Source organism: Debaryomyces fabryi (genome assembly GCF_001447935.2).
Source record: "Debaryomyces fabryi strain CBS 789 chromosome Unknown contig00026, whole genome shotgun sequence".
Classification (NCBI taxonomy): Eukaryota; Fungi; Ascomycota; class Pichiomycetes; order Serinales; family Debaryomycetaceae; genus Debaryomyces; species Debaryomyces fabryi.
Genome location: NW_015385452.1, coordinates 39,361 through 56,996, shown reverse-complemented (window position 1 = coordinate 56,996; position 17,636 = coordinate 39,361). Strand labels below are relative to the sequence as shown.

The following is a 17,636-nucleotide window of genomic DNA, read 5'->3' as shown; positions in this document are numbered from 1 at the left end:
AGAAAAAAGTGTAGTGGATTAACAAACGCTTCGGTTATAGTCTTTGTTCAATTTTTTTCACCATCACCATGTCATCGTAGATTTTTTTTTTTAGGAAAAGTTTTTGGAATCACGTGACCAAAGCATCGCAGGTACTACTATCACTAGGTACCCCAACTATTGGAGACTAGAGGTCCTTGGGATTGTATAGGATATGAATGTGTGAAAGAAGAATCATTCGAGCAGTAGCAGTTTGGACATTTATGTTGGTTGATTTAAACTAGTTTTGTACTTTCTTAAGCGGTTGTTAGTGTAGTTTAGCATATTTTGCACCCTAATAGTAGAACTATGTTGGATTGAAACTACGGAAGTCAAAAACAGCTGAAATTCTCTATAAATATGTTTATTAACTTTTGATAAACAGTGTTCAGCAGAATAGTGGCTATAGAATTATTTAATTCTTCTATTATTTACTGAACCTGTTTCTTTCCGTTCTCTCATAATCTTTGCAGCTTCTTCGGCATTGTACTTCTTAGCTAATTTAGAATAAAACAACCCGCAAGCATTACAGAGTGTTCTATTACCATCCAAACCTTTTCTCCATTCGGGGGTGCTTTTTGAACCGCAGTGGTTGCAACGGATCTCTTGTCGTACGCTCAAGTCGGGATTTAGAGCACCAAGATCAAGAGGCGAGATTGAAGAACCTGAATATAGGGTTTGCTTTTTAATTTCTAGAGGAACTATACTACCACCAATATCAAGAACTGTAGGTTCAACCTTGGTTACAGAGTCAGCGGTGCCTAAACTGGCTTTCCGTCTCTTATTCGGCGCCTTATTGCTTGCAGATGATTTACGAGGTGGCGACAATACGCTTGAGTACAGTGGTTGCAGCTTTGGAGACGACGTTTTCGCAAGTGATTTTTTTGCAAGCGATTCTTCTTCTTTAGTGTATTGTAATATCATAGCTTTGAAGTTTTTCAATGTTGCAACATTATCGTTATATTCCATTATGAGCTTGTCAATGCTCTGTGGGGGTGTATTTAAGATGAACTGTTTGACCGATTCATGAGTAATAAACTTTGGTTGATTTTGGCTGGTAATGTAGCCATGCAACACTTTGGATCCTTCGATGATTCTTTCAGGTGCTTGCTCAACTAATGTCAAATAGTTATCTCGAATGACTCGCATTTCATTACTATGGGAACTAGATTCCAACATTTTACCCAACGACGATAATAGGTGCTCTTCATCATTTATTCGAGTAGATTCTCCAGATATATCAGTATAACCAATATTTGGTAAGGATATGCTTTTTGAATGCATAGGGCGTTGTTTGTCTACTGGAGAAATCACATCAGAATCTTTTGTGGGAAATCTATAACTGCTATACCTAAAATCTCGGTTCCCATACGAATACGTTCGATTACTATTATCCACTGATTCTTCTGTCTTTGATTTTGGACTGGTCAAATCACCGCCTGAAACTGGTTGAGTTATTATTGTGGGAGGTAGTTCTGAAGATGATGACCTCAATGTCTTCGGTCTTGTATTCTCCTGTCTAGGATAATGACCGAAGGACTGAATTAATTCTGAGAAGGATGGTAGCCTAAACGTTAGTATTCATCAAATTTAACTAAATATTCAAATAACACATACCTCCTATGCTTTGACGTGGGGTCGCCGTCCTTATTCTTACTCATTATGACACAGTAATTAGTAGAAATTTGCTCAAATTGAGAATTACCATAAATGACAATATTCTATGTTAATATATAGGTAGGCAATATTTAACCTGGTATCAACTATGTGCTTAAAAGAAGCTGTTACTATGTATTAGTTTAAATTAATATATTATTTAATTCTTGTTTGTATGGGCAAGTTGACCACAAAATAATTTTTGCAATCGTATCTTTGCGAATTTACGGCGACCTACATAAATCTACATATGACATTACACATTATAATACCATTTTAAGATTCTTATTATAACCCTTAATATTAATATATATTCTAAGCGATTAGAATATTTTTATACGGAAATTAGTGCTAATTGTGCCTTATTTATTCTTCTTACTTTTTGGTCTAGATCTTCTAGAACTTTGACTTTGCTGTATGACTACAGTTCCGTCTCGAACATCATCAGGCTCATTCTTGAATTTTTCTTGACTTTCTAAATAAAACATCAAATCATTTACTTGCTCTGTTAGGTCTTTATTTTGATTTGACAATTGCTTATTCTCATCTGATAGATATTCTATTTTTGACGAAAGACCATCATTTAAAGAATTTGAATTATTTAGCTCCTTTGTTAATGCATTTATTTTTTCATCTTTGATAGCAATTTTGCTTTTCATAGATGGTATGACGTTTGTAGTAAGATCAGTAAACTTTGCGTTCATTTCTTCAAATTTAGCTTCTAGATCCTTGATAGAGTTTTGGTTGGACGTTGTATCTGATGCAAAAGATCCACGATGAGACCTGGAGGCCCCTCTATCATTTATAAGAGCCTCATAATATTCCCTTTGACTAGCCAATTGACTGATTAATAACTGCGAGTATTCAAACCCAACCTCATCAACCTTATCAAAATTGGGATTGGTGTTGTTTGATTTGAAGTTAATGTTGGAGTTGCCAAAGCCACTGAATTGACCATTAATACTGTTGTATGTTTCTTTTTCAGGTAATTCAACCAATTTTCCATCTGATTCGTTTGCTACGAGCCTATGAACGTAATTATCACCTGCATAATCCCATACTCTAGATGTGTTAAGTTCCATCGCAAAGCAATGACCGGTATTAATAAAATGCTTAAGAGAATGTTGTTCTGGTGCATATCTATCACAACCTAGATTGCCACAAATAAGGCAAATCCAAAGATTGGAATCAACATGACATTCGAAACAACGTTCTTCACTTCCAAAATTAGATGTCCCGTCATTCGATGCACCGAATGAGTTTGAGGGTCCCGGTAAAGGTGTATGTTGCGATCTAGAGGAGCTAAATTGCAGAAGCCGTCTAATTGACCTTCGTATTTTCTGATTTGATACATTATTAGAATAACGACATATGGGACAGGTATCATCTTTCCATTTGGAAAGACATTGGCAATGGAAAGTATGTTGGCAGGGTATAGTTAACAATCCAGTAACAGCCGAGTCCATTCTTTCTAAGCATACCGGACATGTAGGCAATTCCATTAGAGTTCCACGGGTATGCGTTTTAAATATAGCCGATGATTTGGGATTGGGACTATTAGGAAGGGATACTGGTGGTGATGTGAAGGGATCATTCAACAAGAATGGTATCAAAGACTCTGAAGTCTCGGAAGAAATATCATCCATTTGACCACTTGCATCAAATCTCACTGACTTGACAAACACAACATGGCATGCTTCTGGTTCCATGGAATTAAAAGGCTTGCCGTTGTATTTCAATTGAAATTCGGCTGTTTTTAAGATGTCATTGAATTTTATCAAAACTAGAAACCTATTTGGCTTTTCACTTTTTAAAATCCTTAAATGCGTAATGTACTTCATATACGAGTCACCAATGAAGCCCAATAAGTCAGTTGCCGTAAAGTATGTAGGTACGGCAATTATTGAAACCATTGTATCATCACCCTCTGTTGCATTCGGCTCAGAAGATGGCTCTGGCGAAGCTGATGATATGGGAGATAAAAATTCCAGAGAAGTTTCGTCTTCTTCAAACTCCCTGTATAAGCGAATATTACCATCGCCCAAGAACTTTGCCTTAAGGGGTTCAATGTCGTTTTTGACCATCTTGGACCTGTTCTCACTTGATGTATCAATTGCCGTAACTTCGATTGGAGAATATCTATAATCTAATAATGAATGGTTATCTTGCGATTCTGGTATTTCAATGACAATATGATAAGAATCAGTTCCTATCATTATTTGACTTTAATGAACCAAGCTTTGACAAGTACTCTTCCGATTGTCTGTATAATGTTATTCTATAGATAGCTAAGTACACACTTGATGCTCAAAGTGCGTACAATTACCATATCTGTACTAACAGTTTATAATGTACATACAATGTATATCTATACTTCGTTTATTTAACTATAGAGAATACTTTGATTTATCAAAATGAACAAGACTCTTTAATATTTCACCACCATTACCAATAACAATCTTTTCTTCTCCATCTAAAACTTTAAGTGCTTGCGCATCTGGTATCCAAATTACGTATGAGTTTGCAGCAATACCTGACTTCACACCTGGTATACCATCTTCAAAAATAAGACATTCCTCAATCAATATGGCTTCCAAACCTTGTTCTTCTCTTTCTTTATTGAGACTGTTCAAACATGCAAACCAAATATCAGGGTGTGGCTTTCCTCTTCCAGGTGGAATTCTTTCATCATCTCCAGTAACAACATGTGGTCCAAACAAATTAAAACCGTGCTGCAAATGCGCTGTCTTTTTGTTGAAGTTGTACGAATTAGAACTGGTTCCAAGGGCAATAGGAACCGAATTATCATACAAATACTGTAACAATTCTAAAGCACCCGGTAAGAATTTAGAATCCTGCCACCTGTTCTTTTGCTTTTCGACGGCTAGTTGACTAAATTCTTCAGGCGTGAGTGATAAATCATACTCTTTGAGGATAATTTTAACTGCTTCTGGACCGGGTCTTCCTTGTAACTTAATCTTAACGTCCCATGTCAATGGTCCTTTACCAAAATCATTCAATATCTCAGTTGTACATTGAGTATATATATCTTCTGTATTAAGGATAGTACCATCCATGTCTGTACTGTTAATATCATGCTGAATCAAATTAAAGAGGAAATATCAGTTACTATTGTAAAAAATGAAAAAAAATAGGTTTCTACGTACCAAAAAGACATGCTTTGATGTTTTTAGGACTAAAAGTTAGTTTTCGGTTTCGAAAGTCTCATATGCAAAGAAAATATTACACTTACAACTGAGTCATATTAAGTGAATGTATTTCGTAGATACGATAGTATATGCTAAGAATGGAGTATAGATCGTGGAGTTTTTAGTGAAGAGTTCTGATTTTCGGCAAATACCCCATTACATAAGCACGAACAATATGGTTACTATCCATATTCTTATCTTTTGTTGCAATACAAATGATACAGTAGGTACAGTTAAGGTACAGTTAAGGAAATGAATATTCATACTTAAGAGGAGCCTATAATGGAGCATTTTTAAATAAATAAGAGATACTTTCACCATTATGCAATCTTCTGATAGCTTCTGCCAATACTGCAGAAACGTCAATGGTGTCTAGCTTAGGACAAAGTTGCAACTTTTCTTCAAATGGAACAGTGTTAGTACAAACAACTTTAGTTAATTTAGAGTTGTTGATGTTTTTGATTGCGTTACCAGACAAAATTCCGTGAGTAACAATAGCAATAACTTCTTTTGCACCATTATCCAACAAAACTTCAGCAGCTTTAGCTAAAGTACCACAAGTATCAGCCATGTCATCTACGATGACAGAAATCTTGTCAGTGACATCACCGACTAACACCATCTTGGACACTTCGTTAGCTCTGGCTCTTTCTTTGTGAATCAAGGCAAAATTTAAATCTAACCTGTCGGCTAAACCTGCAGCCCTTTTAGCACCACCAGCGTCAGGAGAAATGATGATTGCATCTTTATAGTTAATAGATTCTTTGATATATCTTACCACACTTGGCTCGGCATATAAATTGTCCACTGGAACATCGAAAAACCCTTGGATTTGGGAGGCATGTAAGTCCATAGTAATAACATGGTTACACCCCGAGGTTGTCAACATATCCGCCATCAACTTAGCAGTAATAGGGGCCCTGGATTTATCCTTTCTATCTTGTCTGGCATACGGGAAGTTAGGCAATATCACAGAAATTCTTCTTGCACTGGCGGTTTTACAAGCATTTATCATGATCAACAATTCTATAACTCTGTCATTAACCTCTCCTGATCCAATCTGACAAATGATGAAGATGTCTTCATCTCTAACTGATTCTCCAATGGAAAATTGAACTTCACCTGTTGAATCTCTTTTCAATTCAGAGGGGGTCAATCTCATACCCAATCTTTTGGCAACTAATTCAGCCAAGCCTCTATGAACATCACTGGCTAATAATTTGATGGAGTTCGTAGACATCGTTATAAGGTTTCAAAATGTAATATAATGAAAAAATTCTTGGTGAGCAAGGATCAACAAAAATGGATAAACTCAACGGAAGAAACTAGGGTCAACAATCAACTAAATTAGCTGGAGGAACTATATGTCTTTTTTTGAACAAGAGATACTTGACTTTGTCTCTATTAAACTCATAAACTTTCCTTCAAACCCATCCTGCAACGGATCGTAGTCAAGATTTTTTTTTATTATGTCAATGCGATGTTCGTGAGACATTTTTACACAGGAGAGACAATGTCGTATAAATAAGTATATACCTAGAATAAATCATCTATATCGTCAAGATTATCATCAGGTGTACCATTCTCGTCTTCTTGATCATCATGATCATCAAGATATTGGTTGGATTCAAAATTTTCAGCGTTAGAATCTCTGTTTGGATCCATTTTCTGTTGTAATTGCTGTTGATCGCTGACGATTTTGGCCAATTCTCTTTTCTTGGTATCTAATGAAGCCTTCAAGGTGTTGTAACTTGTTTGGAACTTCATTTTCATCATCTTGTGAGTAGCAGACGCAAGCCCTTTTCTATGAACCTCCACAGCATTCTCCAAATCAGCAATTTCTTCTTCTAGCATCTTCACGTGCTCTTTATCTGCCTTTGATTCATCATCTTCGTCATTTTCATCATTTTCATCATCATCATCATCCTCATCATCTTCATCGTCTTCATCGTCTTCCTCTTCTTCCTCTTGACCCTCTTCTTCTTCTATACCTTCTCCATCAACCTCATTGTCCATATTTATATCACCTACCATAGTTTCGTCATTTTCAAGTGCTTTCGCCAATTCTTCTTCCAAGTCACCTTCATCACTTTGAGCGAGCATCTCTTGGTCATCTTCGTCTTCACCTCCATTATTGAATTGCGCTTGTAAGTCTGTTGGAGCTGCCAGGGGAGTTGCCACAGCAGAAGGCGTACCGCTAATATTAGTGAATCTGTGTTGATTGGTTTGTTGTTTAGTCAAGTCCACAATTTCAAAGTGGCTCTCTTCAGCTTCATCATCGAGCCTAATCAATTCGTCAATTCTTTGCTCTATATCTTCAACCACTCTATGATTAACTTTACGTGGCTTGAATCTCCGGTGGACCTCTTCAAATGGGTATATAAGACCATTTTTGAACACTGTCTTACTTGGTTTCAATTCATGTTTTGGAGACATCTTATAAAGAGGGTGTACATGTATCAAGTCACTAGGGACTTCAAAATCTCTCTCCAAATTCAAATCTGATGGATTCACCGGGTGCAACACTAATAATATTTGACATAGGTCAAAAGTCTTAAATATGTTCTTCTTATCAACAGTTTTATATAACTCCGTAATAGTTGGCAAGTCAAGTAATTTTGCTGAATATAATGTCCCGTTAACATTAACAACTGCTTTCACTTTAGTCACCCATTTAATGTTTAAACCTGTCAAATCACCAGATTCGACTGCATTATGTACAAAATCTAAATTTGCATCGTTTAGGAATCGTATTACTATACCTTGTTCGATCAATGGGTCGTCTTCAAGATCCGGTGCCTCAGAGTCGTATCCATCACCTGGTACCCTCGTTGGCTTTATTCTAACCTTAGGAACAGACCTAGTAGGCTGTGCATTTCCTCGTATACCTATATTATCTATTTCTGGATTCTTTTGCTTTATGTTGAGTTTTAGCTTCTTATGCTTTTCTTTAGTTCCTGCTAGTTGATGCTTCTTACTAACTTTGTCCCCCTTTTGAGTTGGTGCTTTTATTTTAAGTTTCGGACGCCCCGATGGACTGCTTTGATTATTACTCCCATTAGATTGAGGTGGACCAGCAGAAGGTACCTTAAGTTTCAACTTCAATGCCATGTTGCATAGATTCAATATGCTTGTTCATCAAGACTGTTTTTGTAAATTTTAGGTGGAATTGAAATCACATGATTAGCAAATTAAATATGAAATAAGTACGTCAAAAAGATGAATCTACTCTTCAAGCAACTGAGGTTGAAGAATCGCCATAATGGGACTGTCATCTAGAAATGTTCATCATCCACCAAGAAGTAGAAGATCTTCATCGATAGACCGGAGATCTCGTCATAACTCGATTTCTTCCTTGGATTCATCGACTAGCTTCTTGATCGATGACAACAACCATGAAATGTTTTCGGGTGCTGCTTCGGAAATTATACCGTCGTCTATTACTTCTTTACACTATCCTCATCACTTCGGAAGGCTTAAGAGTCGCCATGGGTCCAGCGTGTCTAGGGAGACCTCACCATTGTTGGAAACTGATTATAATCAAGCGATAGATCTTGAGTCAGTTAAATCTAATGAAAGTAACCATTCCTATGACACTCAAAGAGGTTTCAAGTTCTTTTCACCCGATGAAATTGAACTGGCACCAGGTGGATCGACTTTGGAAAACCCCGAGGATCCCATCGATTACAATACTAATTGGGATTATTCTGTCGACAAGTATACCGAGGAAGAACCTATAGAGTTAGACGAGGGCCCATCTCTTTTTCATACCCAGCCAGGAAGCTCTAGCAAATATATGCAACAAGATAATGAGGATATGGAAAGTAGTTACGGATCGTTAAATTCCAACTCAGCTTCACACTTTGAACGCCGTAACAGAAGTGATTCTGGTGATTCTGATAAGAGCGACTCATTAATTAGTGAAAATATGGATTATGATAGAGGTGAAGAAACTCTCAAGGACTACCCAGCTGTTTCGAAATATCAGAGGTTCTACTTAGCAGAAGAAGATTTGGTTATTGGTATTGCAGGGTATACTAACTGTTTATGGAAAAAGGCATTATACTATCTTATTTGCATTGCAACATTAGGATTAGGATACTTGGTTTTGAGATGGTTCCCCAAATACAAAGTAAATTTAAGAGGGAATCAATCTCCATTAGGAAAAGCAGATTGGTGTGTAATTGAGAATGAATTTGGTGAATTAATCATAGTAAATGTTATTAAACAGAAACATAATGAGAGACTTTCGCATTTTTTGACGGTCTATGAATCAGAGAAAGATACAGAAGAAAATGGAAAAATCGATTCATTTGATCAGAAACAAACAGATCCAATTATTCCTTATATGCATTCGTTTACTTATAGATACATCAAATTTTTTTACAATCCCGTGGAAGATATGTTCAAGAATAATTCTAATTGGTACGATGCCCATTGGCTTAATCTCAAAAATACCAGAGAAGGAGTTTCACAATCAACTCAAGAGCAGAGATTAAATATCTTCGACGAGAACACGATTTCTATAGAGGAGAAGACAATAACCCAATTATTAATGGATGAAGTGTTGCACCCATTCTATGTTTTCCAAATTTTCTCTATCATCCTTTGGTTAGAGGATGATTATTATTATTATGCATCTTGTATTTTTTTCATCTCTGTCATTTCAATTGCGAACTCCTTGCTTGAGACTAGAACAACGATTAAGAGATTGCAAGAAATTTCAAAATTTTCTTGTGAAGTTAGGGTTTGGAGAAATGGGTTTTGGAAACAAGTTGAATCAAGCGAATTAGTTCCTGGTGATGTATTTGAAGTTGACCCTTCACTTAACGTAATGCCCTGTGATGCCTTATTAATTAACGGTGAATGTGTTATCAATGAGTCGATGTTGACTGGTGAGAGTGTTCCTGTCACTAAAGTAAGTGCAACAAGCGAAACTGTTCAATATTTGCCTGAAAACTTCATGGTTCCAATGTTAGCTAAGTCGTTTTTATACAATGGGACTAAATTATTGAAAATGAAGTCTGCAAATGATGAACCCGTTACTGCTATGACAGTTAAAACTGGTTTTAACACCACTAAAGGGTCATTAGTTCGTTCCATGTTATTTCCTAAACCAACAGGGTTTAAATTTTATGAAGATTCTTTCAAGTATATCGGGTTCATGCTCATGATTGCAGCCATTGGATTTACTTATTCAACATATAATTTTATTAAATTAGGCATTCCTAAAAGAATAATGATATTAAGAGCATTAGATATAATCACTATTGTTGTTCCACCTGCTTTACCAGCAACCTTAACTATTGGTACTACATTCGCAATTAATAGATTAAAGAAATTTCAAATCTTTTGCATTGCCCCTACCAGGGTGAATATTGGAGGCAAATTAGATGTTATGTGTTTCGATAAGACAGGAACATTAACAGAAGATGGACTAGATGTATTAGGTATACACTTGGCTAATAATGCTAGAGGTAGAAAGGAAATCGTCTTTGAAGATATGGTCGAAGATATTAAATTTTTAAACACTGAATCTATGCGTGTAGGTGAACACGAAACTGATAACGGCAAATTTTTGTTAGGTGGAATGGCAACCTGTCATTCTTTGAGATTAATTGATGATGAACTATTAGGTGATCCACTTGACGCCAAGATGTTTGAATTTACTGGATGGAATTTTGAAGAACAATCAGATGGCTCAAATCCAATAGTGTTCCCTAAGTACGAAAGCGATGGGTATAGAATCATGAAGGAGTATGAGTTTATCTCTTCCTTGAGAAGAATGTCAGTTATTGTTAATGATGGGAAAGATAATAGATTCGTGTTTACCAAAGGTGCACCTGAAGTGATGTCTGATATTTGCCATCAGGAAAGTCTACCAACAAACTACGAAGAGTTGTTATACAAATATACCCATAGTGGGTTTAGAGTCATTGCTTTAGCATATAAACAGTTAGATAGAGCGGAAAAGAATATCAATAATCTTTCTAGAGATCTAATCGAATCTGATTTGACTTTTAGTGGATTCATCGTTTTTGAAAATAAATTAAAAGATTCAACAAAGCCAACATTAAATAGATTAAGTGAAGCCAAGATCAGAACAGTTATGTGTACAGGAGACAATGTCTTGACGGCTATAAGTGTTGCCAGAGAATGTGAATTAATAGAGCCGTGGGTTGAACATATCTATATTCCAACATACCAAGAAGGAAATAACGAGACCAATCTTGTATGGGAGGATTTTAACAACCCAGAGAATAAATTGGACCCTATTTTATTGAAGCCATTAAATTCAAGTACCGGCAATGAAACTAGCATTGGCAAACACGATACGTATAAATTGGCGATCACTGGTGATGTATTCAGATACTTGTTGGTTGATGTTAAAAACCCAGCAATTATTCAAAGGATGTTGATGAAGTGTGACATATTTGCTCGTATGTCACCCGATGAGAAGCATGAATTAGTTGAACAACTTCAGAAGATTGATTACACCGTGGGTTTCTGCGGTGATGGGGCCAACGATTGTGGTGCATTAAAGGCAGCAGATGTGGGAATTTCGCTATCAGAAGCGGAAGCATCAGTAGCAGCCCCTTTCACGTCCAGAGTATTTGAGATTTCGTGTGTATTGGATATCATCAAAGAAGGTAGGGCCAGTTTGGTCACTAGTTTCTCGTGTTTCAAGTACATGTCTTTATACTCTGCTATCCAATTCATTACCGTGAGTATCCTTTACAAGAGAGGTACCAACTTGGGTGATTTCCAATTCCTTTATATTGATTTATTTTTGATCTTACCATTGGCTATATTCATGTCGTGGTCTAAGCCATTTGACAAGATAGTAGTGAAGAGACCTACTGCCAATCTTGTATCACCTAAGGTTTTGGTTCCATTATGTTGCAACATTTTAGTGTTATTATTTTTCCAAGTATTTTTATGGTTATTTGTCCAGACTCAACCATGGTACATAAAGCCCATTCCCGCAGGAGATGATGATGTCATGTCTTCCGATAACACCATACTCTTCTTATTCGCAAATTTTCAGTACATCTTAATCGCTGTTGTTTTGAGTATCGGTCCTCCATACAGACAATCCTTTGTATCCAACTACCCATTCTTGATCAACTTAGGTGTGTGTACCTTAGTTTCTACGTTGATATTCACCATCGACCAACACTCATGGTGGGGTGAAGTCATGCAACTTACGAACCTCTCGACCCCATTCTATGGCTTGATTATGGTGTCAGCAGTATTAAACTTAGGTATAATGTGGATGGGAGAGCATTACTGGTTCAAGTCATTGGCATCGATATACAAGAGAACGTTTCAAAGATACAAGCTTGAACGTAGTAGTAAGACATTCAAAAATTTGCAAGCAGAAGATAACCTACAGACTGTATAATCGTATATACACGACCATAGTTAAGATATTATTTTTTTACCTGAATTTCGCTTCCATTGTTGTCCCACTCCGAAAAAGTGGTGCTGTTCATTTATTTTGTAATTTGTATATTGTATTCTCAACGATTATTACACCTCTTTCGTAAGCTTTTTTAATATGTGACGGTTAGTATACACTGCAATTATAAATAATGTTGGTCCTCTGATAGTACCACTTTTGTCATCAATAAACCCGCGAGTCATATGTGGATTGCTGTCAGGTAAAGCCTCTCGGTTCGGAGTCTACGAGATATAATAGTCCACGATCACATTCGCGTGGGGTTGCAAACGTTCGTGGCCTACGTGTTGTCCCCAGATTTGGTGATATTTTTTTACCCTATTGTACGCGGCATTCAAGAAACATAGGTCGGACCGAGAGTATATCTTTTGTCACACCATTTTTATTCACACTATTATCTATCCACACCATTTATTATCCCACTTTTTTGCTATGCAGAATGCTATGCAGTTGAAAGTATCGTTCTAACATTTGTAAGCTGCGCTAATTTCTAGTTGGTTTTCTAGTGAACCAAGGATGTAATGATGCACTCGTAGCATTTTCCATAAGCCGTTAAAAAGGGTCATAATGGAGATGAAAAGTTCAACAACTCCGGGAGAAAGTCCCAATGTGGCAAATAAGCGAGCGGGTGGAACCAATACCCAGAAAAATTCAATCTCGTATACATATGTGCAAGAAATTCGCTACAATGCCCAATAAAATTCTAATTCGATTTGTGGGGTCATCACACCGAAAAAATATATATAGTCCAGGAAAATCAGCAGACGGAAGTAATTTATACAATCTTCACTTAACATTATTACACCCTTTGTTATACTGTTATATCATATTTATTATATTATATTCTACTATATTTATTTAATTTGAATTTACTGGTATATTAAACCGTTCAAGAATAAATAAGCAATTTATCCACAAATATTCACTATGCCAGCTTCAACAGAATCAGCTCACAGCTTTAAGAACGAGCAAGTAGAATCGAGTCCTAGTATCGCTGAACCCGTTGCAAAGGTTCAAGAGGCAGGGGACGGAAATGAATTCCTTATTATTGGAGGGAAGAAGTACTATAAACATGAATTAATGACTGCTTTTGGTGGTACGCTTAACCCTGGTTTAGCCCCACCACCAGTCAATCTGTTTGCCAATCCAGCACCATTAGGATTGTCTGCTTTCGCATTGACCACATTTGTTCTTTCGATGTACAATGCTCAAGGAATGGGTATTAAGACACCTAACGTGGTTGTCGGGTTAGCGTGCTTCTACGGGGGTGCGGTGCAATTTTTTGCTGGATGTTGGGAAATGCTCGTTGGTAACACCTTTGGTGCCACTGCATTGACATCTTACGGAGCTTTCTGGTTGTCTTACGCTGCCATCAACATCGAAGCGTTTGGAATTGCTGCTGCTTACGAAGATGAAATTATGCTTAAGAATGCAGTGGGGTTCTATCTTATAGGCTGGGCCTTATTTACGTTCATTTTGACCTTGACCACTATGAAATCGACAGCCGCATTTTGTGCATTATTCGCCTTTTTAACTATTACATTCATCTTGTTGGGTGCGGGTGACTTGACGCAAAAGGTCAATGTATCTAGAGCTGGAGGTGTCACTGGCGTAATTACTGCGTTCCTTGGGTTCTATAACGCATTCGCTGGTACTGCCAACAAGCAGAACTCTTACTTCACTGCGTACCCAGTTCCATTGACCAGAAAGTAAACGCGGCTGGTATTTGTAGTGCCGCGTATGCACAGTGAATTTGACGATAAACGAGTGGTGTACGAGACAATCTAACATAAGAGGCGGGTTTGTTTCATAGACACAGGTGTCGAAACTAATTATTTATACTTCTATTTATTATGTTTAACGATAATATATTATGATTTATTTATTAAGTGAACTATGAATCGAGATGAAGTCCTTTTTTGTGTTGTAGCCAAATGTTCGGTGCAGTTTCTTCGATGCACTGTTTCGATGCAAACCTCCTTATAATTAGTAGCCTTCAAAAATATCGGCAACAGCTAATGCTATCTATGTACATGGCTTGGTCATATGTCGGTTCTATTTCTATTTACCATCAATTACTCTATGTCTTTACACCAAAGAGGTACCAGTCTGGTTTACTTGTAGACTGCCCAATCAACTACAACGTTGCAGTGGAGGAACGAATTTGGGGGATATTATACTGCACATAAATCGGGTAAAAATATGATTTTAATCTTGACTAAATTGGCCCCACGTGCGCACCCATCAAGTCATTATCGTTATCCATATATACTAGTGGTAATTTTTCAAAAGATTTTATACTTGTTCATCAATTCTTCATCAATGTCATCCCAAAATAAGAGAATTGCTTTACCAGCTCGAGTAGAACCAAAAGTGTTCTTTGCCAATGAAAGAACTTTCTTGTCATGGTTGAATTTCACCGTTATATTGGGATCCTTAGGAGTTGGTTTGCTTAACTTTGGTGACTCAGTCGGTAGAATCTCAGCCGGTTTATTCACTTTCATTGCCATGCTTACTATGATCTATGCGTTGATTACATACCACTGGAGAGCTAAGGCTATTAGGATGAGAGGTTCGGGTCCATATGATGACAGATTTGGGCCTACGATGTTGTGTATTTTCTTGTTGGTTGCGGTTGTGATCAATTTCATTTTAAGAATCAGAGCATAAGATAGGAGTTTCCTTTATAACAGCACCACATAGTGTCCCAAAGAGCCACATGTTGAGCAGAAGGTGTATTTAATTTAGTATAGTGGGTGTATATTTATCCTGTTTAATGTATATTTAGCATGTCATCTCAACGAAATAATAGCGATAATAGAACGTCGAATTTATATGTAGGCCAATGTCACATAATAAAGCGTGGTAGAATAAGCGATGCGGTAAAGATCGCTAGTAGATGATGATCGTATGTAGATAAGGAGTAATTTCAAAAGCCAAGAGTCAGCTGTCAAGCATCACTCGCGATAGTATTTTCGCTTTACGTCCCGGTATTTCGTTAGAAAGTACAAGGATTCCAATTCTAAAGTAGTTAGTATAGTAGAGTACAGACCAAGAAAGCATTGTTCCTACATACCTTTAATAATGTACTCTCCCTTTTCCAATGCAGCTGTTAAGTCCTTTTGGGTGCTCACTGGCGTGTTAACGAACTGGTCCTTTAATTGGCGGCGAAACTTTTGGTATCCCCCCAGACCAACAGGGTAGTCCTTGCCCATGTAGATAAGTATTTTATATAATTGACGGACTTGAGAATTCATATTAGAATTATTAGTTGACACGGAATACCATAATATGGTTTGATACGTTTAAGCTCGCATTATCGCATTTTGAGAAATCAACAAATATTCAGTGTTATCTTAGAGTTCTTTATAACGATAATATGACAGCATCCGAGCCCCTTTCTAAGCTCAATAGTATCACGTCGGATAGCTTCGAGTACAAGCCTTCGAAAGTGGTTGCTCTTTTCCTAATAAATTTTGATGTGAGGCGTGGCTATCAACTAGTATGGTCTAAGCAAGTCAAAGGTCGACCACCCATTGAATTGAATGGTTTAGATTATAAAGTCTTACCATCGGGGATACAGGAACATGATAATAGTACAGTTTTCATAAGTCATTCTTGCGAAAATACAGTGTACTACGGGTTAGGAAGATTTCGTCAAAAGATAGTGGATGCTAATAATGAGACAAGTCAAATTAACCGAGATGATGTTAAAATGTATTCCTTAGGGATTCTTTGTGAATCCACACCTAATCCCATGTGGAGATCTAACGAATTCATTAATAACGGTTGGGAATACATTGATAGGTTAGATAGTGGCCTTGAGAAGTTCCTCAAGGGAAATGTTTATGACAACTTTGCCATATTTGATGAAGTTTTCGATAATGTGACAAATACACATTTGAGAGTGGGAAAGCCCAATGTCAACATTAACAATCACCTTCTAAGCAAATTGCCCTTAATGTTCCAGTCATTAGGTCCATTAGTATTTTCATTATTTAAACAATGCTTATTACGCAAGAAGATATTAATATTTCATCAAAATCATAGCAAAATCGATAATTTCAGTCTGGGTGCCTTTACATACTTATTATCCCTATTATCGGCAGTACCCAATGATATGAAGATCTATAGTGATGCATTGACATACTCACAGCCCTTATATAACATTGGATTAAATGACTTGAATAGCTCGTTGCTTGGATTACCAGCAACTATAGCTACAACGAATGATGATATATTGATGTACCAGAAAGACCTTTATGACTACGCGTTATTTTTGCCTAACGAAGAGTATGGGAATTCATATATCCTAAAATCAGACACGATAGTGAACAGCATGAAAAGTCCCTTAGACTTCCTTAACCAAAGAGTTAAAGCTACTCTCAAGGATTACCATAAATTCAAGTTAATATATAAGCAATTGTTAACGAGAACCCGCAGCCACACAACGAATGCGTCGACGGATGACTTGGCCTCAATTAAGACATCTAATTCAAATGTCTCATCTAGAGGCTGGGGATTTAGCTCCCAAAAGGATGAGGCATACTTGGAAGCAGAACCTACCTGGTGGTTAGACTCTGCTACCTGCCCCATTTCATGGAGAGAATATGTTTGGTCTGCATTTTCGTGGTTTGCATCTGCTGGTACAGTTAGCGAAGATTCAAATACGTTAGAAACTAACGATGATCATCCATCAAGACCAATCAACAATGACGAGTCTGCCCTTAATGAGGAGGATTCCAGGCGCAAATTGATCCAACTAGTGGAGATCATTGGTCGTTTCCATATGCTCTCCAAGAAATGGTTCTACTTAATGAACGAAATTATCCGAGAAGAATTAGATGAACAATCTCAAGTGAGTGAATCTACATTTACACAATCAGACCCTAATGGACCATTATTGGCGAATATTGACGAATGTTCCAAGATAAGTATTGAATTGACCTACCAAGACATTATTGATATGGAATTAGATCCGTACTCGGAGCAAGATTTACAATTTGTCAAAGACTTTGTATTACTTTACTGGGGATCAGTAGTTACAAATGTAGAGATTGGTATCGGACTAAGTGGCATTTGTTGTTAACTTACTTTCATATAGCCATTTATATAGTAATAAGACATTCGAAGGACTATACAGTGTATTGTTACCCGGAAAAATTCGTCGTGGCGTGTAAAAAATTTACCTTGATTATCAACAAATTGATTAATCATTCAGTGTTTAGATTTACTGAAAACAACTTATTAGATTAAGTAAAATCTATATATAACCATCCCTCAGCAATTGG

At 36.9% G+C, this 17,636-nt stretch overlaps 10 protein-coding genes across 10 annotated transcripts; 4 read left to right on the top strand and 6 right to left on the bottom strand.

Annotated features, from left to right (window-relative positions):
- Window positions 1-429: 429 nt before the first annotated feature.
- Window positions 430-1,302, bottom strand: AC631_01766 (uncharacterized protein; the record flags this gene model as incomplete). Its single annotated transcript, XM_015610596.1, has 1 exon — window positions 430-1,302. One exon carries the CDS (start codon window positions 1,300-1,302, stop codon window positions 430-432), a length of 873 nt encoding a protein of 290 aa, XP_015468595.1.
- A 734-nt stretch (window positions 1,303-2,036) lies between these two features.
- AC631_01765 (uncharacterized protein) lies at window positions 2,037-3,890 on the bottom strand (the record flags this gene model as incomplete). Its single annotated transcript, XM_015610595.1, has 1 exon — window positions 2,037-3,890. One exon carries the CDS (start codon window positions 3,888-3,890, stop codon window positions 2,037-2,039), a length of 1,854 nt encoding a protein of 617 aa, XP_015468594.1.
- A 171-nt stretch (window positions 3,891-4,061) lies between these two features.
- Window positions 4,062-4,751, bottom strand: AC631_01764 (uncharacterized protein; the record flags this gene model as incomplete). Its single annotated transcript, XM_015610594.1, has 1 exon — window positions 4,062-4,751. The coding sequence occupies one exon, from the start codon at window positions 4,749-4,751 to the stop codon at window positions 4,062-4,064; it is 690 nt and encodes a 229-aa protein (XP_015468593.1).
- Window positions 4,752-5,160: 409 nt separating this feature from the next.
- On the bottom strand, window positions 5,161-6,123 carry PRS1 (ribose phosphate diphosphokinase subunit; the record flags this gene model as incomplete). The annotated part of the gene is made up of 1 exon (XM_015610593.1): window positions 5,161-6,123. The coding sequence occupies one exon, from the start codon at window positions 6,121-6,123 to the stop codon at window positions 5,161-5,163; it is 963 nt and encodes a 320-aa protein (XP_015468592.1).
- Window positions 6,124-6,419: 296 nt separating this feature from the next.
- AC631_01762 (TATA-binding protein-associated factor TAF7) lies at window positions 6,420-7,994 on the bottom strand (the record flags this gene model as incomplete). Its single annotated transcript, XM_015610592.1, has 1 exon — window positions 6,420-7,994. The coding sequence occupies one exon, from the start codon at window positions 7,992-7,994 to the stop codon at window positions 6,420-6,422; it is 1,575 nt and encodes a 524-aa protein (XP_015468591.1).
- Window positions 7,995-8,145: 151 nt separating this feature from the next.
- AC631_01761 (putative acid anhydride hydrolase) lies at window positions 8,146-12,288 on the top strand (the record flags this gene model as incomplete). The annotated part of the gene is made up of 1 exon (XM_015610591.1): window positions 8,146-12,288. One exon carries the CDS (start codon window positions 8,146-8,148, stop codon window positions 12,286-12,288), a length of 4,143 nt encoding a protein of 1,380 aa, XP_015468590.1.
- A 984-nt stretch (window positions 12,289-13,272) lies between these two features.
- Window positions 13,273-14,058, top strand: ATO7 (Ato7p; the record flags this gene model as incomplete). The annotated part of the gene is made up of 1 exon (XM_015610590.1): window positions 13,273-14,058. The coding sequence occupies one exon, from the start codon at window positions 13,273-13,275 to the stop codon at window positions 14,056-14,058; it is 786 nt and encodes a 261-aa protein (XP_015468589.1).
- A 609-nt stretch (window positions 14,059-14,667) lies between these two features.
- On the top strand, window positions 14,668-15,015 carry AC631_01759 (uncharacterized protein; the record flags this gene model as incomplete). Its single annotated transcript, XM_015610589.1, has 1 exon — window positions 14,668-15,015. One exon carries the CDS (start codon window positions 14,668-14,670, stop codon window positions 15,013-15,015), a length of 348 nt encoding a protein of 115 aa, XP_015468588.1.
- A 398-nt stretch (window positions 15,016-15,413) lies between these two features.
- Window positions 15,414-15,602, bottom strand: AC631_01758 (uncharacterized protein; the record flags this gene model as incomplete). Its single annotated transcript, XM_015610588.1, has 1 exon — window positions 15,414-15,602. The coding sequence occupies one exon, from the start codon at window positions 15,600-15,602 to the stop codon at window positions 15,414-15,416; it is 189 nt and encodes a 62-aa protein (XP_015468587.1).
- A 122-nt stretch (window positions 15,603-15,724) lies between these two features.
- AC631_01757 (uncharacterized protein) lies at window positions 15,725-17,434 on the top strand (the record flags this gene model as incomplete). Its single annotated transcript, XM_015610587.1, has 1 exon — window positions 15,725-17,434. One exon carries the CDS (start codon window positions 15,725-15,727, stop codon window positions 17,432-17,434), a length of 1,710 nt encoding a protein of 569 aa, XP_015468586.1.
- Between the last annotated feature and the right edge of the window lie 202 nt (window positions 17,435-17,636).